Source organism: Sapajus apella, unplaced genomic scaffold (assembly GCF_009761245.1).
Source record: "Sapajus apella isolate SASKATOON/1434 unplaced genomic scaffold, GSC_monkey_1.0 scaffold48, whole genome shotgun sequence".
Classification (NCBI taxonomy): domain Eukaryota; kingdom Metazoa; phylum Chordata; class Mammalia; order Primates; family Cebidae; genus Sapajus; species Sapajus apella.
In genome coordinates, this window is record NW_022436988.1 from 8,391,111 (window position 1) to 8,418,924 (window position 27,814).

Sequence of the window (27,814 nt, forward strand, 5' to 3'; positions counted from 1 at the left end):
TTTTTTTTTGAGACGGAGTTTCGCTCTTGTTACCCAGGCTGGAGTGCAATGGCGCGATCTCGGCTCACCGCAACCTCCGCCTCCTGGGTTCAGGCAATTCTCCTGCCTCAGCCTCCTGAGTAGCTGGGATTACAGGCACGCACCACCATGCCCAGCTAATGTTTTGTAGTTTTGGTAGAGACGGGGTTTCACCATGTTGACCAGGATGGTCTCGATCTCTTGGCCTCGTGATCCACCCGCCTCGGCCTCCCAAAGTGCTGGGATTACAGGCTTGAGCCACCGCGCCCGGCCTACTGCTGCAGTTTTGAACGTCCAGGCCAGAGAGAGAAGCAGAAGGCTATGTTCTGGCGTGGCTTGTCCACTTACCACCGAATGACCTTGAGCAAAGCCTATGGCTTCTGTGAAACATCAGTAATGACAGCTCCTCTGTGGGAAAAAGCAGTATGATGATGATACAAATACTCAAATGTCAGTGTTACTCAACATCTTCAGGTCAGTTTTCTCCTGAGGGAATACACTTCTGCCTTTGATGAAAGGTAATAGGAAAACTGGACTCAATAGGGAGAAGGGTGCTTTTCAGATAATCCCTGGGATGCAATCCTCCTTAGGCACATAGAGAAACACCTGACTTACTGTAAAGGGCAAGGGATCGGGGACTCACCCTGCCACACCCATCCTGATCACCCCATCCTGTCCACAAACCCAAAGGAAGAAGCAAAATGGTGCAAAACAACCACAAAACATGAGAGAATTCGGGAAGTGACACGTTCCGGCCATGTGCTGATGGCCATCAGGTGACATGACTCGGGGGAGCATGAGCTGAGGCCCATTTCCCAGGGTGGGGAGGAGAGGGGGTCACACAACAGCCACAAAACGTCTTCCTGGTGTGGACACACATGCTCAGAGGCCAGTGAGGGGAGCTGGTGGTGATGTGGGGTGGGGGGTTTTCTGGGAAGACCTGCAGCAGCAGCATTGAGTCCTGTGAACCGCAGGGTCCCCAGAAAAGATGTGGGTAGTGGAGGAGCTACAGGACTTCTCAGCAGAGCTTCCCTTTCGAAAGCAGCCCAATCTCAAAGCCACCCTCCCGCCGGGGCAGTCTGGCTGTTCCCCATCCTCTCTGTTCCTTCCTCCCCTTGAGCCTGAAGGAGGGAGGGCCTTGGCCCCACAGGTACCACTCAAGGGCAGCCCAGAGGCTGGGCACCCAGGGCTGAGAAGCAGGATTGGGCCTGCATGACTGTGGCCCTCACATTGGGACGAAGAGCTTGACAGCTGCTGAGCACAGGATGGAAAAGGGGGGCAGGCTGACCTCTGGGGGGAACCTACTGCCGCTTGGTGCTTTTGCTGTGTGTGCCTTGAGTTGTGTACTCAAGGTCCTAATGAGATTTGCAGGGGGAGGGCACTGGGGAAGGACAGAGATTGGGGACTAGGAAGATCTCGCTTCCTGTCCCCAAGAGCCTGAGTGAGACCAGCTGTAAGGGCCTGACCCTGCCTGGGGACTTCCCATGCCCATCTCTGGGGAAGCTTCCCCACCCCTCCTGCACCCCCCAGAGGCTGAGGCAGCTTCAACAACCCATGCCCCAGCATGTCCCACAGTCCCCGGGCCTTAGTCCACACCAGCTGGTCATGACGACTGGTCACCTGCTCGCCGGCTTGGTCCTGGGTATGCTCTGGTCAAGATGAAGGGGAAGAGGAAGCTGTAGGCAGATGTACGGTAGTCACAGTCAGGGGCCTGGGAGCCTCAGCGTACCCCAAGACTTCCTGTCCACAGAGTCACTGCTCCATCCAGGCCCCAAACCCAATCACAGGGGCCTGGCATGGAAATAACTTCTCCGCTTTGGAGAGAGGAGCCAGGTACGGGACCTGGCCCAACAGCCAGGGGACTGCGGAGCTCAGCAGGGCACCAGGAGCACTTAAGATCTGTGCGTTTCACCTAAGTTACAAATCAACAAAAACAGATTTGAGCAGAGACCAGTGGTCTGCATATCTGGAAAAAGAATCAGGCCGGGCACGGTGGCTCACGCCTATAATCCCAGCATCTCGGGAAACAAGCGGGCTGATCACCTGAGGTCAGGAGTTCAATACCAGTCTGGCCAACATGGTGAAACTCTGTCTCTACTAAAAATACAAAAATTAGCCAGGCGTGATGGCAGGAGCCTGTAATCCCAGCTACTCGGGAGGCTGAGGCAGGAGAATCGCTTTAACCCAGGAGGCAGAGGTTGCAGTGCGCAGAGATCAAGTCACTGCACTGCAGCCTGGGCGACAGAGCGAGACTCTATATCAAAAAAAAAAAAAAAAAAGAAAGAAAAAGAATCAATATAGCATCGAGCCACTGCTCAGCCTCACCCCAGCCAGGCTCATCCCCAGGGATGCACAGAGGTGGCAGTGGCAAGAGGGCGGCCTCTGGGCCCTGCCTGCTGGTGTCTCTGATGCGTCCCAACCAGGGATCACATCATGGATGAGGATAGGGTGGAAGGTGGGTGAAGGGTGGGAGGCTGGTGAAGGGCAAAGGAAGCCCCAAGACCATGACAATGGCGCCACACGGCGGGGAAGGTCAGAGCCCTGCGCTGCAGATGCGTCCTTTCTTGAAGCAGCCTTCCTGGCTGAAATGGGAACACAGCGCTATAGCCTGCCTGCCCTGTTACTCCTTGGGCTGCTGGGAGACCTAAAATGAGATCAGGGATGTGGATGTGCCTGTGCAAGCCTTGGGGCTGTTTGAAGATGTTTGTTGAACTCCCTTATGTACACATGTGAATCCATATGCCTCGCAGCTCAGAGAGGCGAGATTGCTTGCCTGTGAGAACCCACATCTGTCCATCATATTGAACCCCAAACTCCAGCCCACTGTGCCGTAACTCCCTAGGGGGACCTCTGCTAGAGTTTTTCCTTGTTTTTTTTCTGTTCCCTCTGCTGCCAGACCCCCTTAGACCCTTCCTGGCACTGATGAGTTGTTAGTTTTTCAAAGACCTGACTCCCTCCTTCTTGCAAAGTGGGAGGAAACAGGGAAGGCTGTCAACAAACCAAGTACCCAAGTGGTTAGAAACTCCCAACAGAAGGCATGGGCTCCCTACGTCTCTGGGGAGTGAGGAATTGAGTGTTGTGTGTGGGTGCTGCATGTCAACACAGCCGAAGGCAAAGTCTCCTGGCCAGGACTGGCCTGGCCCGGCCCCAGGTATGCCCAACTTATTCCTATCTGGCTCCATGGCCAACACCTTCTCTCTGCCCCAACTCGTGATTGCTCACCTGGCTTTAGAACCCTGGCTCCAGGACCAGGCACCGTGGCTCACACCTGTAATCCCAGCACTTTGAGAGGCTAAGGTGGGCAGATCACCTGAGGTCAAGAGTTCAAGACTAGCCTGGCCAACACAGTGAAACCCTGGCTCTACTAAAAATACAAAAATTAGCCCAGCATGGTGGCGCACGCCTGTAGTCCCAGCTACTCAAGAGGCTGAGGCAGGAGAATCGCTTGAATCTGGGAGGTGGAGGTTGTGGTGAGCTGAGACCATGCCACCATAATCCAGCCTGGGGGACGGTGAAACTCCATCTCAAAAAAAAAAAAAGAAAAAGAACCCTGGCTCTACCTTGGCTCTGTCCCCACCCCCTACCCATCCCTGATTTTCTGTCCCACATCTGGTTGGCCCCAAGGGGACACGTTGTGACCCTAAAAACTCAGGGTAGTAGGCACTAGAGTGAGCAGAGGCTGGACAGGGTGGAGCTGGGGTGGACCAGATGGGGAAACTGAGCCCTGGAACAGGCAGGTTGAGGGGCTCCCACAGTCCTGCTCGTAACTCCCAAAGTGGCTGGACCCAGAGGATGCAAATCAGGCAGTGGGACTCAGCAGCCCGGAAGGGTATCATCTACAGCCCCCGAAAGAAGTTGCTGTCCTTGGAACCCAGGTGACGTCTAAACGGGCCAGCCACGAGCAGCCTCTGTCGCCATCTGATGGTGGCTGCTAGAACTGCTTGTTTTCTTGGTCAGGCAAATCTGTTCCTATCTCTGCAAATCTGGAAGTGGGGAGGCGGCTGTATGCGGCTCTTTCCAGATTCCCCAACCAGTAGACCAGGAACAGCGGAAGGCTCCAGCCCCTTTGGGGGAGAATCTGAAGGCTCCAGAGGGTGAAGCCCTTCAAGGGAGAGGAGGAGTGGATGAAAGGAGAAAGGCAGAGGTCTCAGGGGAGGGCCAGGCACAGTGGCTCAAGCCTGTAAGTGCAACACTTTGGGAGACCGAGGCCCGAGATGGCTTGAGCCCAGGAGGTGGATGCTGCAGAGAGCTATGATCGTGCCCCTGCACTCCAGCCTGGGAGTCAGAGAGAAACCCTGTTTCTAGAAAAATAATAAAAATGTTTTTAAAAGATGTCACAGAGAAGAAAATGGCACAGTGCCCAGACTTCAGACCAGACCACCCAGGAGGCACCAAGGGCACCATGGCTTGGCCTCTGTGGTCTCCTGGGCTCCTGGTTGGCAGCGAGGAGACCCAGGGGGCTCTCAATGCCCAAGAGGGCCTGCAGCCCTGAGGCCAACCTGGGACTGCCCAGCTGCCCCATTAGGGTGAGCCGGCTGAGGCACTGTGGCTCCACTGCCTGCCTCTGATGGACTGTTCCAGAAGAGGGGAGGGGCTAGGCTGCAGGTGGGGAGTTAGGGAATGCCTGCCTTGCCTCTAGGACTGAGAGGGCAAAGACAGTTATCTGGGTTTCACGCCTCCCTCCCCTCCCCTGAGTAAGGTTACATCCTTTACTATAATGCTCTGGGGTCAAGGGACACCACCCCAGGGCTCTCAACTGCCAGGAAGCCCTTTGTGAACATGTGTTTTGGTCACATGTGCAGGGACCCGGGTTGTGACCTTAAATACTGCTGAGGGGCCGGGCACAGTGGTTCACGCCTGTGATCCTAGCATTTTGGGAGCCTGAGGTGGGTGGATCACTTGAGGTCGGGAGTTCGAAGCCAGCCTGGACAACATGGTGAAACCCCATCTCCATGAAAAATACCAAAACCTTATCCGGGCGTGTTGGTGGGCACCTGTAATCCCAGCAGCTTGGGAAGCTGAGGCAGGAGAATTGTTTGAACCCAGGAGGCGAAGGTTGCAGTGAGCTGAGATTGTGCCACTGCACTCCATCCTGGGTTACAGAGCAAGACTCCATCTCAAAAAATCATAAATAAATAAATACTGCTGAGGCCTCTAGCTTCTAGAGAATAAGAGAGTCACCTTTTATCACGGGTGGTTTTGGGGGTGTATTAGGGTTCTCTAGAGGGGCAGAACTAGCATAGACATATGTATGAAGGGGAGTTTATTAAGGAGTGTCGACTCACAGCACCACAAGGGGAGGTCCCACAATGGGCCATCTGCAAGCAGAGGAGCCAGGAAGCCAGTCCGAGTCCCAAAACCGCAAAAGCAGAGAAGCCGACACAGCAGCCTTCAGTCTGTGGCCGAAGCCCAACAGCCCCTGTCAAACCACTGGCCCAAAAGCTGAAGAACTTGGAGTCCAGTGTTCAAGGGCAGGAAGTATCCGGCACGGGAGACGTGGAGGCCGGAAGACTCAGCCAGCGTGCTCTTCTCATGCCTGCTTTTATGGTGTCCCCCCAGATTGAGGGTGGGTCTGTTTCTCCCAGTCCACTGACTCAAACGTTCATCTCCTTGGGCCACACGCTCTCAGACACACCCAGGGACAATGCTTTGCGTCCTTCAATCCAATCAAGTTGACACTCAATATTAACCATCACGGGGGTCAGAGTGTCTATGACGGGGCGGGGACTCGGCGTGTAGCAAAAACAGCAGCGAGGTGGAGGGAACTCTGTGGGGTGAGGCAGAAAGAGACGAAACTCCGATGCAGTTTCCCAGTCCCGCTGACCCATCTGCCTGCACAGATGCTCGTAGAAGTCTCAAACCTGGGTGCACAATCCTTCGGGGGCCTTTAAAAAATATCCATGCCAGCCGGGCATGGTGGCCGCACCTGCAGTCCCAGGCAGTCAGGAGGCTGAGGTGGGCAGAGGGCAGGAGTCCTAGACCGGCCGGGCAACATGTGGAGACCCTGCCTCTGAAGAAGAATGGTGAAAACACCCATGCCTGAACCCATGAGTGGAGCCCTGGCAGGCCTTCCACGCCTTGAGGAAGGTGGGGGGAGGGCATTGAGTAAGAGAAAAGAGGTTTCAGACACCAGACAGCATAGGAGGGGGTGGAGAAAGTGCAGGAATCGCCGTTCCAATTCAGGGAGATATTCTCCAGCCCCGGGTCGACCTAAACTCTCCGCAGACAAAAAGGGGGTCCTGGCTGAGCGCGGTGGCTCACGCCTGTAATCCTAACACTTTCGGAGGCCGAGGCAGGTGGATCACCTGAGGTCAGAAGTTCAAGACCAGCGTGGCCAATGTGGGGAAACCCTGTCTCTACTAAAAATGCAAAAATTAGCTGGGTGTGGTGGCGCGTGTCTGTAATCCCAGCTACTCAGGAGGTAAGGAGAAGAATCACTTGTACTCGGGCCGGGCGCGGTGGCTCAAGCCTGTAATCCCAGCACTTTGGGAGGCCGAGGCGGGTGGATCATGAGGTCAAGAGATCGAGACCATCCTGGTCAACATGGTGAAACCCCGTCTCTACTAAAACTACAAAAAATTAGCTGGGCATGGTGGCGCGTGCCTGTAATCCCAGCTACTCAGGAGGCTGAGGCAGGAGAATTGCCTGAACCCAGGAGACGGAGGCTGCGGTGAGCTGAGATCGCGCCATTGCACTCCAGCCTGGGTAACAAGAGTGAAACTCCGTCTCAAAAAAAAAAAAAGAATCACTTGTACTCATGAGATGGAAGTTGCAGTGAACGGAGGTCGCGTCACTGCACTCCACCCTGCGCGCCGGGAGCGAGACTCTGTCTCAAAAAAATAAAACAACAGAAAAGGGGGTCCCTTCAGGGAGGACTCAGTATGACAAGTCCCAGCCTTCTGCTGATTCAGGCCCATAAAGGTGGTTTTGAAAGTGAATAAATGAATGAATGAATGAATGCCGAGAGTGATTAGGAGCATGGACTCTGGGTCTCACAGCCTGGTTGGAACCCCTTGCCTCTGATAAGCTGTGTGGCCTTGGCTAAGTTACTAACCTCTCTGCGCCTCAGCTTCTCCACCTGCAAAATGGGACTGAAAATCACAGCACTCCACAGTGTCCACACTCCGCAAAGGTGGGGATTGATGTCGTTTCCACACACTTTACCACATCACCACCGCCGTCCATACTCACAGGGAACGCACGGGGCTGCAGCCCGTGCCTCCTCCTCCCTATCCAGAGGGAGCAGAAGAGCCTCCTTGGCCTCACCTGGTCCATCACACAGCCTTTTCCCTCTTTTTTCTGCAAGCCCTGAGTGTCTCCAGCTCCCTTTCCCACCTGCCCCTTGTTATCCTGGGAGAGTCACATCTTTCAAAGGCCCACCCCTCGCCTCCCACTAGACCTTGTTCAGGGACCCCTACCCCACCCCTACACACTTGGATGGGCCGCCCCAAAGCAGGGGACCAGGATGCGTGCCCCTAGGTCCGCCGTTCCAATTGAGATCTAAGCACCATCATGCCCGCTGACACCACCAGGTGGCGCTCGGTGCCCAGGCACTGCCAATTTGTTCAACAGACATTAATGGCTGCCCTTACTGAGTCAGGCACTGGGCCCGAAGATGCAGACATGAAGAAAAAAATACCGAATATCTCCTTTTCAGGAGTTCATGGTTTTGTGGGAAACATGTAAACAAAGACAGGAAAACAAAGGATTGCCTTAAAAACTGAGAGGCAGAAATCCCAGTGGCCTGGGTAGGAAGGGACCCCTTCTATCAGACATGGGGAAACGGCAGATGACTGGCCGGGGGGAGGGTTGTGGACCCCAGCCCTGAGCCTCCTTCTCAACCCACTTGCTCTCTTTCCCCCTTGAGGAATTCTGGAAGGAGGGTGAACGGAGCCCTTGAAAAATACAGAAAAACATCTAGCCTGTCCTCCAATGGGTCCTCTGTCATGGAGAAACATGGGGGACCACAACCTTAAATCTCTTGACTCTTCCCTCTCCTACCCCCACCCTGCACCACGGTCCCCACACAAGCTCCCACCTCCACCATGGAAAAGGTGAGATGAGGGCTTGAAAGGCCTCCCGGTCACTCAGTCACCAGACCTCTTCTCCCTACTCCCCAGGCGGTGGCGGAGAAGGCATTAACCCCTCTCAGCCTCCCCTACAGCAGCGGGGCCCAAGCTTGGCTGATGTAACAACCACCGAGGAAACCGACTGGCTGAGAATGCAGATTCTGGGGCCTGCCTCAGACCAGCTGAATCAGGCATCTCTCCCGTTGGGGACTGGGAATGTGTCATTTTAACAAACTTCCCCAGATGATTTCTAGAATCAGACAAGTTTAGGAACTGGAGTGTGTGGGGGTTATGAGAACACCTGGCATTTCACAGGTGCCCAGCAGAGCACCCTCTTAACCCTTCAGACTATGACCAAGAGAGAGAGTCCCAAACGAACGCCAACCCAGGCTATCTCCCCGGCCTCACTTTCCCCTCCCCCCCCCCCCCCCCCCCCTCCCTCCCCCTCCTTCCCCTTCCTTCTCCCTGGTCTCCCTCCCTCCCTCCCTTCCTTCGTTTTTTCCTTCCTTTTTTTTCTTTTTCTGAGACAGTCTCCATGTGTTGTCACCCAGGCTGGAGTGCAGTGGCACGATCTCTGCCCACTGCAACCTCCACCTCCTGGGTTCAAGCAATTATCCTGCCTCAGTCACTCAAGCAGCTGGGATTACAGGTGTGCGCCACCATGCCTGGCTAATTTTTGTATTTTTAGTAGAGACAGGGTTTCACCCTGTCGGCCAGGCTGGTCTCAAACTCTTGGCCTCAAGTGATCCACCTGCCTTGTCGTTCCAAAGTGCTGGGATTACAGGTGTGAGCCACCACGATTGGCCCACCAGCCTCACTTTCAAAGCTGGGACACAGCAGTCCCCAGGTGACCAAAGTCCCCATCAAGTGAGCCCTCATCCCCAACATAGGGACATGAACACAGACGCCGGGATGGGGGTGACTCTGCCCCTGGAGACCTCAGAGCAGGTCAGCATCTGTCGACACCGTCAAGTAGGTGAGGAATTGGCACACACAGTAAGAGTTTCGCCTCAGAGACCCAGGACACCCGGCTGCAGTGGGCTGCGGAGACAGAAGCCTCAGATTTAAGGAGGTGAAAGAACTGTGTGTCAGACAGACTGGGGTACTAGGAGCGAGATCAGTGTGGGAACCGATGTTAATTAGAATGACGACACGGAGCAGGCTTTGATAAATATGGATGAAGACCTGATGAACCAATGAATTAATGAGCCAAATGCTATTCCCATGCCTGTTGTCGTCTGCCCCCCGGGACACGGCATGTTTTATAATGATGAGCTACTCTCAGAGAAACAGCACACCAATCTGCTCCATGGATGTAAAACTAATTCAGTCTTTGAAGAATTATTTAGCAAGGCTGGGTGGAGGGTGGGCTCCCCATGCCACATACATGCAATAGGACACACACTCCCCACCCCAGCCTCCTCGAAAACCCTCCCAAGGAGAGAATGTGTTGGAAAATCTAGGCGGGATAAAAGTTGGCCCATCTTTTTCAGGGGGAGAGATGAGGAAGGGGAATGTGGCTGAGGGTAGCTCAGTCTGGCGTTTGTGAGGGCTGGGGCAGGGACATCGAAGGTGCTGCAGCTGCTGGTCGGGGGCCACTGCTACCCTGGCCCCTTTTATTTCTTTCAGATGAATTTTTTTAATATATGTAATTTGTTTTCGTGGAAAAGAGAGAAAGGAAGGAGAGAGAGAAAAAGCAAAACAAGACAGAAAAAATCTTGTCCTTCATCCTCCTGGTACCAGTGGGTCCCCACCCCCAACCCCCCTTGCCCCCCACTGCCAACTCCCCCACCGGTCCACTGTCACATCTGCTATGGTGCCTTTTGTCTCTTTCCAGATTTCCTATGCAAATCCAGGCCATTGTGAATATACAGGAGGAGGGGCACGACTAAAACCTCCCCGACCTCCTTAAGTCCGGAATTGGATTCATCTGAAAATTCTGCTTTGCTTTGTGGGGTGGGATGCAGATGGGGGTTGAGGCCAACAGCACCCTGCTCCAGCCCTCTCACCGCGCTCCTGACCCTGATGAGCCCCTAAATGGGCCTGGTGAAGGGAAAGGGAGGGATCCTCCCCAGCTGGGACCAACTCCTTTTGTGCCCTTCCCATGCCCCACCCGGTGTGTGTGTGTATCTTTTGTGTCCTTCCCACGCCCCACCCCGTGTGTGTGTGTGTGTGTGTGTGTGTGTGTGTGTGTGTGTATCTTTTGTGTCCTTCCCACGCCCTACCCCGTGTGTGTGTGTGTGTGTGTGTGTGTGTGTGTGTGTGTGTGTGTCTGTGTGTCTGTGTGTCTGTGTGTGTGTGTGTGTAAGGGGTGGGCCCTGTGGGCCAGTGTACCCCCTGACCTTCAGCCCTGACAGCCCCTGGACTCACATGGTGGCCTCAGCCCAGCTTCTCCTTGGGACCCTCAGGCTGCCCATGGACACCCAGTGCCTGGGTCTCTTTCTGGTGCCCCAACCCGCCTGACTGCTAGTGACCGGCTTGCCTCCAGCATCCCCTGTCCCATCCCCCGTCCCAGCACCCACATCAGGGTGGGGCAGAAGGTGTCCCTGCAGTGAGAGGGCCTGGCAGGTAACACGCTGCCCAAATACTGTCAGGCCAAGGGTCACAGTTCCCAGGCCCGCCTGAAGCAGCTGGCAGCTGCGGGGAGCAGGGAGACCAGCACCAGAATCCTGGGATGCAGGGACCTCGCGTTCCAGGCCCCCAGCCTGTGTGGCTGCCTCAAATGCACATCGTGAAACCCTAGGGGAGTGGGTCTCCACCCGGACAGTTTGCCCCCTCTGGACATTTGGCAGTGTCCAGAAACAGTTTCGGTTGCCACGGCTTGGGGGCTGGCCGTGCCCCCTGACATCCAGTGGAGGGGGTCAGGGATGCCACCGGATATCCCGCAGTGCTGGGGCCAGCCCCACTACACAGCGATCCGGCCCAAATGTTCCTGGCGGAGCCGAGGAACCCTGGCCTAGAGCCAGACCGAAGGCAGCCGCAGGGCTCCCCGTGCTCCCGCCCCCACTACGCCCACCCGCGGAGACGCCAGGACCCGGCGGGCCTCCAGGAGGGGCTTCTTCCCTTGGGAAAAGGGGCCAGGGCCTGCTTCTCTGGCGTCACCCACCCCACCCCCGTTTCTGCGCTGGCCTGGGAGACGCGGGGATGAATGCGACCCCCGCAAAACCCGGCGGCTACGAGGCGCGGCGCCGAGGGCGGGGAGGAGCGGAGCGCGGCGGCCGGGCCCCCAGGCTGCGGCAGGAGCTGGGACAGATGGCTCGGGCCGGCGCCCCGCGGCGGGGATCGGGTTGCAGGGGCAGGGGCGGGGTTTGGGGTGGGGCGCAGGAGGCGGCCTCGGGTTGGCTGGCGCTGGGGTGGCCGGGCCCTAGCGGGAGAGGCACGTGGGCGCACCGGCTGCTCAGGCCCACCCCACCTCCCCCTACCCAGGTGTGTGCGGGGGAGTGGGCTGTCTGCGGTTGGGGTTCCAGGGCCCCGCGCCCCCTCCCAACCCGGACGCTGGGTTAAGGACGCAGCGTAAAACTTTCTCCGCGGACCCTCTCTTGCCGTCGGTGGAGTTGGTGTGGGGGGGTGGGAGGCGAGCCACCGTCGCCTTTGGGCGAATCAGAAGAAAGAGCCACCTCCGGGTCCCTGGCTTAGAGGAATTTAGGGGGGACGAGGGGTGTGGGGATAGGGCAGACAGCGGGCTGGGACTGGCCCCATTCACCGCCCGGGACCCAGCTTCTCTCTCCAAAGCACAGCCAGGCGGTGGGCCTATGTCCTCCCAGTTCTGCTCCAGACCTTGAGTCGTAATCCCTGGTGTGCATCTGCGGCACAGCCCTGGGGCTTTACGTCCTCTCTCCACTGCTGGGAACCCCACCTCCAGGGCTTAGATAGAGCTGGAGACATGGGGTGCATTTTACAGATGGGGAAACCCTGGGGAGTCAAGGGAGCTGTCCAAGGCCACAGAGCTAGCTGGAGCCTGGCCCTGGCCCGAGACGCCCCGCCCAACTCCAAAGTGCCGCTTGGGAAGGGGATGGTGGAAGCTTGCTGAAGGCACCTGCCTGCTTAATCCCAAAACGCATTTCCTGGGACTCACCATGGCCACTCCCACTTCAGCCCTCAGGCCTGACCTGGCAAAGCAGGGCAGGGATCAGATCGCTCTCTTCTCCACCCACTCCCCTCCACCCAGTATACACTCAGTGGACATTTGCTGGCAGAAAGCAGTTCCATCCCAGCTCTTCAGCCTAGCTTCTTAGACTTCCCGAGCACCTGGTGACCCTCCTAACGCCTGTTAGCCCTTCTTCCCTGCCAATCAGGCATGGGCACTGCCTTAGCATCCTCTTCCAGCCGTGGCAACCTGCCAAGCCACCCACTCTGGGGACCCAGGGCATGAGGCACAGCAGAGGAAAGGGAGGATGTGGCACCAGGCGGTGCCAAACTGAAATCTGGCCGGGAGATCTGCTTGTCTGTGAAGGAAACACGAGGCAGATGGTGCCTGGAAGCTCTGCCTTGGCTATGACTTTTAGGGGGTGACCCCGAGGGCACAGAATGCCAATCACAAACTCAGGGGGCTGGTACCCCCACTTTTCAGATGAGAAGACTGAGGAAGGACCAAGGGAGCTGCTGAAGGTCGCAGAGCTACTAACAGCCAGGACCTGACCCCGCAGCCTCTGATTCCGGAGTCATATTGTCTCCATGCTGCAGAGTGGCCTCCTGCTACGAGGGCATGGGTCCCTGCTCCCTACCCTCTTCTCCAAGGGCACTGGTGAATTGATTCTTTTAATCACCCGCACCCCAGAGGGACCTGCTGCTCCAGCCTCTGCTGATCAGCAACCTTTCTCAAGGAGGATGAGGTCAGAGCCGCACCCCGGGCCCAAGGAGGATGAGGTCAGAGCACTCCCAGTCTGGTGCAGATGCTAAATAATTCATGCAGCTGCTGTGAACAGGGGCTGCAGCTTCCTGGAGGCCCCAGAGTGGAGACAGCAGACAGGAAACAAATGCGGGTCCCTGGCACCTGGGCCTGACCTTGGCATGTCCTCTGGGGCTAGTGAAAGTGCTGGCCTTGGCGAGAATGGCTTGGAGGGCCAACAGACCCTTCCGGGCAGCACCCCCCTCCCCGCCCCCAAGGCAGGCACTTAGCCTCCGTTGCCTGCTGTCTTCTATGAGCTGTGGATGGCTGAAGAACAAGAGCAGAGACAGGAGTAAACTGGAAAGCCAGGCATGGCGCTCGGCAGGTCTTCATGGCCTGGGGGATTTATCAGCCATCCCTGCTTCTGGTATGCCTTTTTTTTTTTTTTTTTTGAGAGGGAGTCTCTGCCACCCAGGCTGGAATGCAGCGGCACGATCTCGGCTCACTGCAACCTCCGCCTCCCAGGTTCAAGCAACGCTCCTGCCTCAGTCTCCCGAGTAGCTGGGATTACAGGCGTGCGCTTCCAGGCCTGGCTGATTTTTAGGTTTTGCCATATTGGCCAGGCTGGTCTCAAACTCCTGACCTCGTGATCTACCCACCTTGGCCTCTGAAAGTGCTAGGATTACAGGCGTGAACCACCACACCTGGCCTTTGGCATGCCTTTCTGTGTACGGAGAATTTCACCCAATGGGTTGTCCTGGCTGCTTCTCCCAGCCATGACAGGCAACAACAGGGTTACCATTGGGGTTGCCTCCCCGGCACCCACATCTTATGTAGGCGGCAGAGTTCTCTGGCCTTGGCTGGTTGAGAGCTCAGTGGTTTTTGGAGGCCTGATTTTCCCCTTAAAATAAATCCCCAACAAAGAAAAAGGTTAGTTGGAATCAAACAGCTTTTGTTGGTGTAAAAAGCAAGAGGTATATGGGGGAAATACATGTGAAGAAATCTCAGAGGCAGGGTGGGGATGGGGTTGGGGAGCAGGCACTTAGAAGCAGGCACTCAGCTACTTGGAAGGCTGAGATGGGAAAATCACTTGAGGCCAGAAGTTCGAGACCAGCCTGGGCAGCATAGCAAGACCCTGTCTCTAAAAATAATTTAAGAAAACAAGACAAAACTAGTAAATCCCAGAAGAATTTATGAACACACAGGAATTCAGTGGCAGTAAGCCCTCACCCACGGAGGTAAGGTCATTTAATTCCGAGCAGTTATGAAGTCCAAAGTCCTCGGCATTAAGCCGCGTGGGGTGACAGTGGTGGGTGTGAGGTTTCCCACGGTGTCGGCTGGATGATGGTGAATCTACAGGCTCTACCTCTTCTAGTTTTCCTCCATTCAAGGCTTGTGATGCTGCTTGATCACCCCAAGAAGCTGCCTCTCTCCTCCTAAGAACTCATCCATCTTTGCCACTTGGCCCAGGCCGGAGTAAGCAGGGCCAGTGGGAGGGTACTCGTGAACACCGGCAGCCTGTAGCTTTCAGGAACCCATCCCTCCCTGAGCCTCGCGCGCAGACCCCCAGAGGACTCGGGCTATACACAAACCCACGTCCACTGCAGACTGCAGCCCTGGGCATCCGGCACTGCCAGGGACTCCTTTGAAATTATCACCTAGAGGCCGGGCACGGTGGCTCACGCCTGTAATCCCAGCACTTTGAGAGGCCGAGGTGGGCGGATCACGTGAGGTCACAGTTGGAGACCAGCCTGACCAACATGGAGAAATCCTGTCTCTACCAAAAGTAAAAAATTAGCTGGGCGTGGTGGCAGGTGCCCGTAATCCCAGCTACTCCGGAGGCTGAGGCAGGAGAATTGCTTGGAGCCGGGAGGTGGAGGTTGCAGTAAGCCGAGATTGCGCCACTGCATTCCAGCCTGGGCGACAAGAGCGAAACTCCGTCTCAAAAAGAGAAAAAGAAAAAGAAAGAAACTATCAGCTAGGAAAGTGCCTTGATTCACTAAGGGATCTTAGGGCTGCTAAGCTAGACCAAGAGCAGCGTGAGGCCGCGGAACTTCCCGCTCCCTTCCGCCGGAGGGAAATGACACTCTGTTCATGGACTTCAGCAAGCCAGCAACAGAGTTCGGGGGTCGCAGGCAGGGCTGCAGTCCCACGTGCCCAATTTAGCTCTGGAAAAATATGCCAGTGACAAAGGCACAGGCTGCTGGGGACGGGGGTAGCACTGGAGAGTGGTGGGACTGGCTACAGGGCACCTCCCCTGAGGAGGTGCTGCTAGGTCGCCACCCTCCACCCCGGCACCCAGAGGTGCTGCTGGGCTGAGGACTCAGCTCCAGGGCCCACCTTGGATAAGTCAGCTCTGTCTGGTACCAGGGGCAGGAAAAGCCCCAGGAGACGATGCTAAAGAGAGCCCATTTTCACCAGCCTGGAGCTGTGCCCATCTCTGTCCTTGGTGCCAGCACCATGGAGGCCCTGAGAAGGCCCCCTCTTCCCTGGGTGACCATCAGGATCCTTTGGAGCATGTCCAGGGGCCCGGAACACAAGAGGCTCCTCCAGGAATGAACCAGCACCGGCACACCCAGGTGCTGCCCAAGGTGAGGTAGAAACTTAAAGCCTCCGCCCATCAGGAAAGAGCACAGTCTTTAGTCCCGGGTCCCACTTACCTGAGGATGCCACTCACATATCTGCCCATCAGGAAATAGAATCTTTAGACCTGGATCTCACGGGCCTCCCCACATCCAAGTCCCAGTCACAGGAGAGGCCTAGACTCCAGTTCATCTGGTCCAGGGCTCTCCACTGGTCCCTGAGAAGGCAGCCCTGAACCCGACCCCGCATGTCCTAAGGGTGCTTCTAGGCCCTGACCAGAGATGTTGGAATAGCCACGGGAGGCCCCTGCTGCATTCCCAGAACCCGTGAGATCCCGGGAATCAGGCCCATTGACACCTGTTCCTGCCACAGGAGCCACCTTGAACCCCGGTTGCCAGAGTGGCCTGCCATTCCCAAATCCTTAGTGAGCTCTCCATGAGGTAGTGCTGGATGGAGAGAGCTGCCTCTTCCCAGCGTGGCCATCCTCGTCCCAGAGGGCAAGGGGCAGTGGGGGCAGAGTGCAGGCAGGGCTGGCCTGGCTTGCTGGCGATAGAAGAAGTGGATGGCTAAGGGGCTCTCGAGTGAAACACCCCAGGGGCTCACATCCGGGACCTACAGGCTGTGGAGAGCAGCAGTGTGCCCAGGCCTTGGGCTGAGCTCCGCCCCCATCTCAGTGGCCTTCCACAGTCCAGGTGGTGGCAGGAGGCCCTGGTGAGAAGGGCAGGGGCCAACTTCTGCCCCGGCTTGTTGCCAAAGACTCATGGAGGAGATCCATCTAGGCAGAGGACAAACTAATGCCAGAAACCAAGATGGCGGGGCCAGGAAGGTCCAGAGTCAAGATGGGGCACTGAGGACTGCCTTTCACAATGGGGAGGATGGCCATCTGGAGAACCACAGCTCAGGGACACAGGGGCTATGATTTGGGGAGGGCGTCAAGAGGGGAGATGGAGGCGGCCTGGGGGACAGCTCCCTGCAGCCGCAGCCAGTTGGGGACCAGGAAGATGGGCTGGGCAGGAAAGGGAGGGGCCCTAGGCACTCCAGTCACATACTCAGGGCTTCACAGGGGCCCACTCAGTCCACTGCTCCAGGTCGGTGGCCTCTGGTCCCTCCCAGCTCCAATGACAAGGACGGGAAAGGTGCTGGGCCCATCCCGGGTACAGAGGAATGAGGACATCAGGATGCCGTGCGATCCAGGGAAGAGGGCTTCTACCATCTCGTTTTACTTTGCGGGGACTGAGCCTAAAGTAACCAGAAAGAACAAGAGTCAACAGGGACTCTACTGCGCGGGGCCCAAGCACTGGTTTTTACCTAAAAATAGTGTTTCAGTCCCCAGGAGGCCAATGCAATCTGAACATAGAAGGAGAAGTTTGGGAGAAGTTTATTTTTTTTTCCCAGCATCCTTTCTCTCCCTTTCAACAAAAACATTTCTTCCCTACAACTGGTATTAGGAAAATAGCTTCTGACTAGTTGGGGAGAAACATTCCCAAGCCTGGGAGGAGTGGGCTCCCCGGGACAGGCCTGGCAGCCTCCTGACAAAGCCTTGAGCCAGTGACCAAAGGTCAGGAACCTGCTGTCTCATCCACATGGCTGGAAGTGCCGTCCACTGGACTGGCTCGCCCAGCGTGGACCACGGAGAAAGGCTGCTGGGCGTCAGAGTCTTAGCCTGTCCACCCAGACCTCTCTGGGTCAGTTCGCTTACCTGTAAAAGGGCGCGGTATAACCACTGAGACCCTGCCCTACCCCAAAATCGTATAGTTCTGGGACTTTGAGTCTGGAAAAGGGAGAGAATACTAGTCCTGCCCACCTCCCAGGGCAGCCTCGGGGAATAAAATGAGCTAGTGGGCCGGCGTGGTGGCTCATGCCTGTAACCCTAGCACTTCAGGAAGCCGAGGTGGGCAGATCACTTGAGGCCAGGAGTTTGCAACCAGCCTGGGCAACACAGTGAAACTTTGTCTCTACTACATACAGAAAAGTTAGCCGGGTGTGGTGGCACATGTCTGTAATCTCAGCTACTCGGGAGGCTGAGCCAGGAGGATCGCTTGCACCTGGGAGGCAGAGGCTGCAGTAAGCTGAGATTGTGCCACTGCACTCCAGCCTAGGCAACAGAGCAAGACTCTGTCTCAAAAAAAAAAAAAAAAAATTAAATTAAAAAACAAATGAGCTGATGAGGAAAGGCTTTGCTTACCGTAAAGTACCGAGCAAACTGGCTTTCTTTTTTTTGAGACCGAGTCTTGCTGTTGGCCAGGCAGGAGTGCAGTGGTGCAATCACGGCTCACTGCAGCCTCACCTCCTGGGTTCCAGACATCCTCCCACCTCAGGCCCGTGAGTAGCTGGGACTAATGCCTGGCTAATTCTTTAATTTTTAATTTTTTTTTTTGTAGAAACAGCATCTCACTATGTCACCCAAGCTAGTCTGGAACTCCTAGGCTCAAGCGATCCTCCCACCTTGGCTTCCCAAAGTGCTGGGATTACAAGCGTGAGCCACTGCGCTCTGCACAGATGGACACTTAAATGACCACTCAGGAGTGAAACCAACCAGAACTGGCCCAACCCTTTGCACCTTTGTCAACCCATTCGTAAACAATTCCTGACCCTCTCTAGGCCGTTCCTTTGCACGTATCACATGGTGTGATCTCAAAGCATGGATCAGAAGAGTCTCCACTTGGTCCCCTATGGGATCTTCCCTGTCATTCATTCCAGGAGAAGCTAAAATTAGTTCATCTTCCCTTATACACACAGACACCTGCTCAAGGCCCACCTTCCCAATCCTGTCCCTGCAGCCACTGGAGGGGGGTCCCAGAGGAAAGCTGCCTGGTCTCAGACAAGCCCAGGTGCGGGACTGCATCCTAGGCACGACCTGAGCCAGGGTGTTCAATCTGATCGCACACAATACAGACAGAGGACCTGCTAAAGAATCGTTCGCTGGGGAGAGGCATCAGCTACTTAATTGCACAAAAGGAGAAATCTGCAGCAGGTTTAAATGTGAGCTGGATTTGGAGGGAAGAGAAAGACTCGTCATCCACAGGCCACGGTGGAGGAGAGGTTCATTGGAAGCCAGCAGCGCAGGTCAGAAACCACAGCCCCAGAGCGAGAGTTAATAAAGCAGAAACATGTTTATTAGGCACTCTTGTTCCTCACAGAGGAGCAAGATCCAGGCCTGAGCGCCTGGAAAGTCTCTTGAGGTTGCAGGAATCTCCAGAGAAACATAGGCGCTGCCCGGCCACCACCCCGAGAACACTATTTGGCTGGAGTGAGACCGCCGAGGTGACTCTGGCAGGAGGCCGGGCTTGGCTCCTCGACTCCACAAACACTGAGGAGTGGGTGGGGACACCCAGGACATCCACCCAAACACTGGCAGAAAGGGAGGCCCATCCAGCACCGAGGCCCACGCTGCTGAGCCTGCCAGGGGGAGGAGACGCCTGGAGAGCCCCTTGCCCGGGGCCAGGTCCTCAGGGCCCTCCCGAAATCTGCCCGCCTCTCCTGGCCGCCGCTGACTCAGTCCCACACGTAGGGGTTTCTAAAGACCTGAGAGTTCTTGCCATCTTTCAGCGGCGCGGCCGCCTGCTGGCTCTGGGCCGAGTACATGTCTTCAGCCCGCAGGGTCGAGTTGGCACTGCCCATCACCTGGCTGTTGGCGGTAGCCCGTGGGAGGATGACATCGTAGGCTCCTTCGGACTGGAAGGAAGAACAGGCGGTCTCACGGTCGGGGATCAGGAGCCAGGTTCCGCCGGGGCGGATGCACAAATACTCGCTTCCTGCAGGGCTGGGCCTGCCAGCTCCCCCCCCCCCCCCCCACAGCTTCCCCCTCGGCTCCTCTGCCCCCTCTGGCTGGGCCCCAGGAGCAGCCTGGGACAGCCAAATCTGAGCCCCTTACCTCCCCTGCTTCTGGGCATGGGAACAGGGCCCCTGGTGACCTTGGATGGTGCTGGAACTTAACAGAGCAGGGTCCTCTTCCCAAGCCCCCCTCCCGCTTCCAATTCTTTAGGGAAACCTTAGGGCCAGTGGAGGGTTGGCCACACAGAACTGCTACTCCCTGTCTGGTATGGCTCCCAGGCCCCCTCCCTCCAAGAATCTTACCCCGAGTCTACCACTGTCACTGCCACCCCCTTGCATCACAGCTGTGGCTTCCCTGACCGAGGACATGGCCCTGGGTGCGCCCACACCTCTCTCTGGGCATCTAGGCTGGCCAGTCTGATTTGGAGTCTTTTTTTTTTTTAAGTGGAGATGGTGGCAGTGGGGTGGGGGGGGTCTCACTACATTGCCAGGGCTGGTCTCGAACCCCCAGCCTCAAGCAATTCTCCCATGTCAGTCTCCCAAAGCACTGGGATTAAAGGCATGAGCCACTGCATCTGGCTCGTATTTGTTGTCTTGGAACCTGAATTCTCTGCCTGGAACTGGGTCTTGCTCCCCTGTGGGTGAGAGACACCGGCTGTGGGGTTTAGAGGGTCCTGAGGTAGCTGTTCCGGCTCCCATGCTGCAGGGAAGGTGTGTCTTAGCCCTATGGCCCCTGTGTCTTAGCCCTATGGGAAAGAGCTGCCACCAAATCTCTGTAACTGCCAGGCCCAGAACCAGCCTTCAAGTCAATCAGACTCAGGAGGGCCTCAGGCCTGTCTGCAATAGCCCCCTGTCCACGTGGCCCCGAACCTGGGTGTGCATTGGAATCACCTGCGCTGCCTGTTAAGACTCACCAACTCGTAGCTGGACCCTCCCCAGTAGGCCTCATGCAGCTGGCAGCAACTGGGGCTGGGGGAGGGAGTGCTGAATGCAGGGCTTACAGATCTGCTCTGGATAGTGCCCCCTGGTGGCCATGCCCTGAAGGGATGCTAACAGTTGGCTCCATCCCAGCTCTGGCCCCGCCCCCACCCACACTTTTATTATTTTTATTTATTTTTTGAGATTAAAAAATATTGTTGTCCAGGTTGGAGTGCAGTGGTGAGATCTTGGCTCACTGCAGCCTCCACCTCCTGAGTTCAAGCCATCCTCTGGCCTCAGCCTTCCTAGTAGCTGGGGCTACAGGCTTGTGCCACCACACCTGGCCTTTTTTTTTTTTTTTTTTTTTTTTTAGTGGAGACGAGGTTTTGGCATGTTGGCCAGGCTGGTCTTGAACTGACCTCAGTGAACCACGTGCCTCAGCCTCCCAAAGTGCTGGGATTACAGGTGTGAGCCACTGCGCCCGGCCCCCATTTGCACTTTTAGCAGGTTCCCAGGTGAGACTATCGCTGCCGGGGACCATGTTTTGAGAACTAGTCAGATAAAATCTCCCTGTTAGTACACATCATCCCCCAGGAATCCGACTCCAAACACGCTGGGGAGCAAGGCGCAATGGCGGTGAGGGAAGCCTCTCAGGAAAGACTTCTGTGGCTGCCTACGCCCCCAGGGCTGGCGGCCCGCAGCTTCCACTCCTGGTCCTTGGGAAACTCTCCTCTGCCCAGGCTCAGGTTCAGGCTCAGGGAGCAGGGAGGTGCTGGGATTGGAAGCTTCAGCCACACTCGCCTCCCCCTGCCCTGGGGCTCTCACAGAGAGGGCCGGGAGGGGGATGAGAACGCCACCCGGCTGACCTCCTCGCTTCCTGTTCCCAGCGTCCTGCCAAGAAGGGTCACTGACTTCTCCCCACAGCCTCTGCCAGCTGGGAGGAGGAACACATATAGGAGTGAGTAGAATCCAACCCACTGTCTTCCTGCTCCCCCCCTTGCTAACAGAGCATCTGGTTTCCAGAACCCAGGGGAGGTGTAAGGTCGAGACTCACTGCCTGCCGGAGTGGGAGGGGAGGCGCAGGCCCCCTTGGCACAGCTGTGGTTCAGAAGTAAACAAACACCTCTCCAGACCTGCTACATTTGGTCCCGTGTCCACTTTGGGAGCACCTGGCTGAGACCCTCCTTTGTCCCTCCCCAGGTTCTCCGGAATAAAGCTGGCAGCTCCCACCAAGGAGAGCTCACCCAGCATTCCCTGTAGCACCCAGACACAGCCTGAGTGGGTGCCCCAGTGACACAGGGCAGGCCCCACTGCAGTGCAAATGAAGGTGGTGGGCACACTGGCTCCAGGAGAAGGAAGTCGAGAACTAGGGCTCTGGATTCGCTGGTGGAAGCACCAGATGGAGAAACCTGCCTTTCCCCCACCACTTCCACCCAACCCAGCTCCGGCCACACGGCCCTCTCACGCCGACCTGTTAAGGCTGTGCTCTGTAGCCCAGCCGCATCATGGGGACCTGGGGACCCACTCACCGGGCCTTTGTGCATCAGGGCCATCTCGGTGGGCTGGTACACACTGGTCAGCAGCTGCCCGTTGTACCCGCTGTATGGTGACACTGGCCTCTTAGCTGCAAGGAACAAGTTGAAGATCCCAGAGCTCTCAGCTCTCTTCCCCACCTCCCGCAAGGCAAGCAAGGCTCTCTGGGGTCAGGGAAGAGGGGATAGGCCAACCCTGGCATAGTCTCTAACCCAGGAGTGGCCAACTTGGGGGTGAGGTTGTGAACACCGGGGCCCCTCCCAAGCCCAACACCCCTTTGTATAGATGCACGGGAGGAAACGACACTGTGGGTTTCCCTGCAATGTAGACCCCCAGCCCCGGACCCAACAGCTCAGAAAATGCTCTGTCAGCAACCTCCACATCCCCATCCGCCCTCTGGGGCCAGAGGCCAAGAGGACACATGGGCCTTCGGCCGCCTTCCAAGATGGCCAGCCTCCAGCTCTGCCTGTCACCACGGGCCAGCTGCCAGGCGCAGGGGTAAATACATCATCTGAGACCCATCGGCCTAAGCCTTTTCATGTTCTCCCTGGGCGCCCCTTCCCCACTACACGAACCCAGAGGCCGGCCAGGAAGCCTTAATGCAGTCCCATACCATGGCCCCCGGGGCAAGTCTCCAGAACTATTTTTAGCTCCAGGGATACTTCCCTGTGCCTTTGCGGTGTTGGTTTCCCGATGTGTTCCACCCTGCTGGGCACTCCCAGGGTGTTTGAGGAGGGCTGCAGACCCACCAGGGACCTTGGACTGGCCTGGCTGGGAGGGCAGCACAGCGGATGTCTGGCTCCGGCAGGGCCAACAGTCCCCCAGCTCTGAGGGACTGCAACCTATATAGCTTCCTAAGTGCTGGGCTCACTCTATTGATTTTTCCATTTAGAAAAAAAAAAGGAAAAACTCAGCCCCAAACGCTCAGAACCATTTGGCCCTGACAGGCACTTGTGTGGGGGCGGGGCCTGAGGCTCCTCCTAGCACTTGTCCATAAGCCCCGCCTCTCCGGTGGGCTTTGCCAATTCCACCCCCCATGCACACTCTGTACGACAGGGGCCACCCCAGGGTGCGGCCAGCGCCTTCGCCCAGGTGGGCAGATAAAGATCAAGTGCCTGGCAGGACAAGGGTCATCTCTTTCCCCAAAGTGGGGATTATTAGGATTTCACAGTCTGCAGAAAAGAAAGGAATGTCTCTGGTTCTGGAACTTCTGCGGCAGCCTGACTCTGACCTCCTGGCAGAGGGCCCAAAGCAGAGGCCCCAGAGCCCCATTAACACGGCAATTAAGAAAGTCTTAAGCCCCCAGGCCTCCAGATCATCACAGTCTGGGGGTGGGGTCAAGGCTTTGAGATGGTGCCCTCAGATTTCCAGGTCATGTCAGATGAGGGGCTGCAGCCAGCAGGCTGAGGAAGAGCACGTGAGATTCATGCAACGGGCCATACCGGGAAGGGAATTAGCACAGGGGCTGGCCTAGAGCAGGTGCTGAGGAAATGCTAGTGGGCTGCACAGCTAACAGGGGTGCTGCTGAGACCACGATGCGGCACCCCAAGTGTTTTTATTAAAAAGAGAAAAAGCCCGGGTGTGGTGGCTCATGCCTGTAATCCCAGCACTCTGAGAGGCTAAGGCATGTGGATCACTTGAGGTCAGGAGTTCAAGACCAGCCTGGCCAACATAGTGAAACCCTGTCTCTACTAAAAATCCACAAATGGGCCAGGTGTGGTGACGTGCATCTGTATTCCCAACTACTGGGGAGGCTGAGGCAGGAGAATCGCTTGAGCTGGGGAGGTGGAGGTTGCAGTGAGCTGAGATCATACCACTGCATTCCAGCCTGGGTGACAGAGCAAGACCCCGTCTCAAAAAATTGAAAAAAAGAAAAAAATAAACTGAAAAATACTTCCTTTTAAAGAAAACTAAGGTGATTATGGATATATACATAATAGAAAACAAGTTCTGGAACGATAGTAAAATATGTAAAATAATAGTCATACACATACAGCAAATAGCTAATGCTTCAAGAGAGCTTTTCATGAGCTGGGCACTAAGCAATTTATTTTTAAGATAATCCAGGCTGAAATGTGGTGGTATAATCATGGCTCACTGAAGCCTCGACCTCCTGGACTCGGGCAGTCCTCCTGCTTCAGCCTCCCATGGAGCTGGGACCACAGGTGTGCACCACCACACCTGGCTAATTTAAAAAATTATTTGGAGAGACGGGGGTCTCACTATGTTGCCCAGGTTGGTCTCAACTCCCGGGCTCAAGCTCCACCCAGCTCAGCCTCCCAAAGTGCTGGAATTACAGGTGTGAGCCAACTCGCCCAGCCGGCACTAATTAATTTAATCCTCACAAGAACCCTATGAAATAGGTACTGTTATTATCCCCATTTTACAAATGGAGAAACTGAGGCACATAGATATTATACCAGTCAATATCGGTCACTTCTGCATATGGGACAGGATGGGATGGGTAGGACTGGGGAGGCAGCTGGGGAAAATTCCATTTTATCTGAAATGTTTGAAATTTTACAGTAAGAATATGTGCATGAATTATACAAACATGGAAAAAAAACTTTGTTTTTTTCTTTTTTTTTTGAGACAAGAGTCTCATTCTGTCACCCAGGCTGGAGTGTAGTGGCTCGAACTTGGCTCACTACAACCTCTGCCTCCTGGGTTCAAGTGATTTTCCTGCCTCAGTCTCCTGAGTAGCTGGGATTACAGGCATGCACTGCTATATCCAGCTATTTTTTTTTCTTTGTTTTGAGACAAGGTCTTTCTGTCACCCAGGCTGGAGTGCAGTGGTGCAATCACGGCTCACTGCAACCTCTGCCTCCTGGGTTCAGGTGATTCGCCTGCCTCAGCCTCCCAAGTAGCTGGGACTACAGGCGTGCAGCACCATGCCCAGCTACTCACACCCAGCTAATTTTTTTTGGATTTTTAGTAGAGACGGGGGTTTCACCACGTTGGTCAGCCTGGTCTCAAGTGATCCACCCACCTTGGCCTCCCAAAGTGCTGCGACTACAGGCATGATCCGCCGTGCCTGGATGAAAAAAAAAAATCTTTAAAATAAATGGAATTTAGAGACACTTAGGCAGAAAACCTCAAGAACCTTCCCTTTTGCTCAAGAGACTGGCTCCCTGTCCTGCAGTAAAAGATATGGGATGGAGAAAGGGGCCTGGGGGGCACCCCTGGAGACCCACCTGCCGCCGGCTCATCCATGGAAAAGGCCTTGTTCTCCACGAACATGCTCTGACCCTTCTGCTCTTTCAGGATGGTCTCATAGCCCACGCCCCGGGTGGGGTACATGTCCCCCTGGTAGCTTTGCTCTGGGCTGGCCTTGGTCACCTGGGAGACCTCGGGGATGACATAGAAGAGGACAAAGGCCCAGGCGTTGGCGGCGAGGGCGATGGCCAGCGTGGGGTCATCCCAGGTGGGACTGTTGCGCTGCCTGTTGCCGTAGGTATACATGACAATCCACACCACCCAGATGGCCATGGAGGTGGCCGTGGTGAGCAGCACGAAGACTCCGTGCTTACGCCAGCGCTTGAAGCGGCCGCACAGAGCAGGCCAGGCCCCCAGGAAGGCAGCCAGCAGCAGCAGCATGACATAGATGAGCGCCATGACAAAGTCCATGTTGGCGATGGCACAGGGGGAGGCCACGGCCCAGTCGGCACTGCTGTTGCCCTGAGGGCCGCCCTCGCCACTGCCGCGAACCAGGGTGATGATCAGCCACTCCGTGTTGATGATGACCTCCACCAGGGTCAGCAGCAGAGCCACGGTGAAGATCACCCAGCCCCGGGGCCCATGGTTCTTCCGGGCCAGGGAGTTGAGGGCAAAGACGTGGGCCACCAGACAGGAGAAGCAGATGGCGAACAGGACCCCAAACAGGAAGCGCCGAGAGGCACAGGTGGAGAAGTCGGGCTTCACCACGCAGGCAAACACGAGGCAGAAGAGGCCCAGGGTCCCCAGCAGGAAGAACACCTGGGTCCCCAGCAGGCTCCGCTTCTTGGCATCCTGCACAAAGGGGAGGCTGGCCACCAGGATGATGGTGAGCACAAACGTGGTGACGACGCCTGCCCCAGCCACCGCCTCCAGGACAATGCCCCATGCCCCAGAGCGGTCACACAGGTTGTAATAGAGGGGGTTGAGGTCTGGGCTGCAGCCCGGTGGAGCATGGCCCTGGGCCTGGGCCCGGGCCTCTGGGAACAGGAAGAGAGGCAGTCCCAGGCACATCACCAAGGCTTTGTGGATGGCCATCCTGGCTCCCAGGCCAGGCTCCGGTCGGGTCCCTAGAGAAGAAAGGGACAAAGGAAGGAAGGAAAAGGGTCAAAATTAGTCCTCCGAGGTCAGACTCCAATAACATGGTGCTGCTTCCCCCATCCCAAACCCAGCGAGACAGTGCTAGCTGACCATGAGGCTCTCTGGACCTCAGAATCCTTCTTAACACAGAAGTCCTAAGAGGCATTTCAACTGGCTAGAGAGGCAAATGAGATGAAGCCCATTTGTCAACCCTTTTCTTAGCCATGGCAAAGGAAAAAACTGTCATGGAATTTTCAGTTCCCTCCCTTCCACCAACCATAACCTGGGTTCAGCTATTCCCTGAGCTCTGGCAGCTAGGGTGGAGGACGAAGGGACTTGTGAACAAGTCATGACCAAGCACCCCACCCACCCAGCACTTCCTCTCTGCCCTGGGACTTCCAGGCTTCAGGAGGTCAGCTGCTATGCCCCTAAACTCCATCCCTGTGATGCTTAAATCCATAGCCAGGCAGCTTTGCAAGCATTCGTTCATTCACTCATTCATTCATTCAATAAGAGTTTAACAAGCACCTGAAGCAGGCATAGCCAGCAGCCAGGAAAAATGAAGAGACAGTCATTTTCCCATTTTCAGTGCCAAGTCTCTACTTCAGAATCCTCCATTTTTTGCCTAGCTCAGATGCTGAAGTCAAGGATAAAATAAAGTCCCCAGCTAAGGAGTTAATGACTTAATGCAAAAATTTTCCTGCAGAGCATTAACATTTTAAAAGCAAGAACCAGGCAAGGGCAAGGCAAAACCCAAAGGAATTACTCTTTAATGGAAGACTTTAAGATGTCCTCACTAGAAGGCAAGAAAGTTAGCTTTTATTAACACCAGCAAGGTATTTTTCACTCCATCTACTCACTGCAAGCTCTACCAAGTGCCATAGAGCTGCGCCAGACAAGAAAACCAAACCCCTGCTCCTAATAGCGACTGGATTTTCCCTGTGTGAAGTGGAGGTAATGGATGTATCAGGTTAAGAGACATTAAAGACCAAATCAATGAGTTTTCTCCAATCAAAAGTTTTAAATGTACTTGAAGGAAACCTTACACTGAAAATGTAAATGCAGCTGGGCACATTGGTTCATGCCTATAATCCCAGCACTTTGGTAGGTCAAGGTGGGCAGATTGCTTGAGTCCAGGAGTTTGAGACCAGCGTGAGCAACATGGTGAAACCGGTCTCTACAAAAAAATATATAAATTAGCAGCTGGGCGTGATGGCTCACAACTGTAATCCCAGCACTTTGGGAGGCCGAGGTGGGCAGATCACTTGAGGTCAGGAGTTTGAGACCAGCCTGACCAAAATGGTGAAACCCCCATCTCTACTAAAAATACAAAAATTAGCCAGGCGTAGAGGTGCACACCTGTAATGCCAGCTACTCAGGAGGCTGAGGCAGGAGAATCGGTTGAGTCCAGGAGGCGGAGATGGCAGTGGGCTGAGATGAAACCACTGCACTCCAGCCTGGGCAAAAGAGTAAGACTCCATCTTAAAAAAAAAAAAAAAAAATATATATATATAGCAGGGTGTGGTGGCATGTGCCTGTAGTCTGAGCTACTTGGGAGGCCGAGGGCAGAGGATCATCTGAGCCCAGGAGATCATGACTGCAGTGAGCTGTGATTGTACCACTGCACTGTAGTCTGGGCAACAGAGCAAGACTGTTTCAAAAAAAAGAAAGTAAAGAAAGAGAAATTTTAAATGCTTTAAGAAGCACATTATGCACTTCGAAATTGTATGAACGCAGGTAGTCCACATTTAAGTCACCCCACGTGTTCAAATAATTAGTTGTAACCCTGCCTCATCAG

General features: G+C 55.6%; 1 protein-coding gene across 2 annotated transcripts; it reads right to left on the bottom strand.

Annotated features, from left to right (window-relative positions):
* Positions 1–2,579: 2,579 nt before the first annotated feature.
* Positions 2,580–27,162, bottom strand: GPRC5C (G protein-coupled receptor class C group 5 member C). 2 transcript variants are annotated; one of them, XM_032241829.1, is made up of 4 exons: positions 24,918–27,162; positions 21,720–21,814; positions 19,024–19,173; positions 2,580–2,662 (listed from the first exon to the last, which is right to left on the bottom strand). In XM_032241829.1, exons 1-4 carry the CDS (start codon positions 25,972–25,974, stop codon positions 2,639–2,641), a joined length of 1,326 nt encoding a protein of 441 aa, XP_032097720.1. In that variant the 5' UTR covers positions 25,975–27,162; the 3' UTR covers positions 2,580–2,638. The 2 variants fall into 2 exon arrangements, with proteins under 2 accessions (XP_032097720.1, XP_032097719.1); XM_032241828.1 differs by lacking the exon at positions 2,580–2,662 and adding an exon at positions 15,536–16,737.
* Between the last annotated feature and the right edge of the window lie 652 nt (positions 27,163–27,814).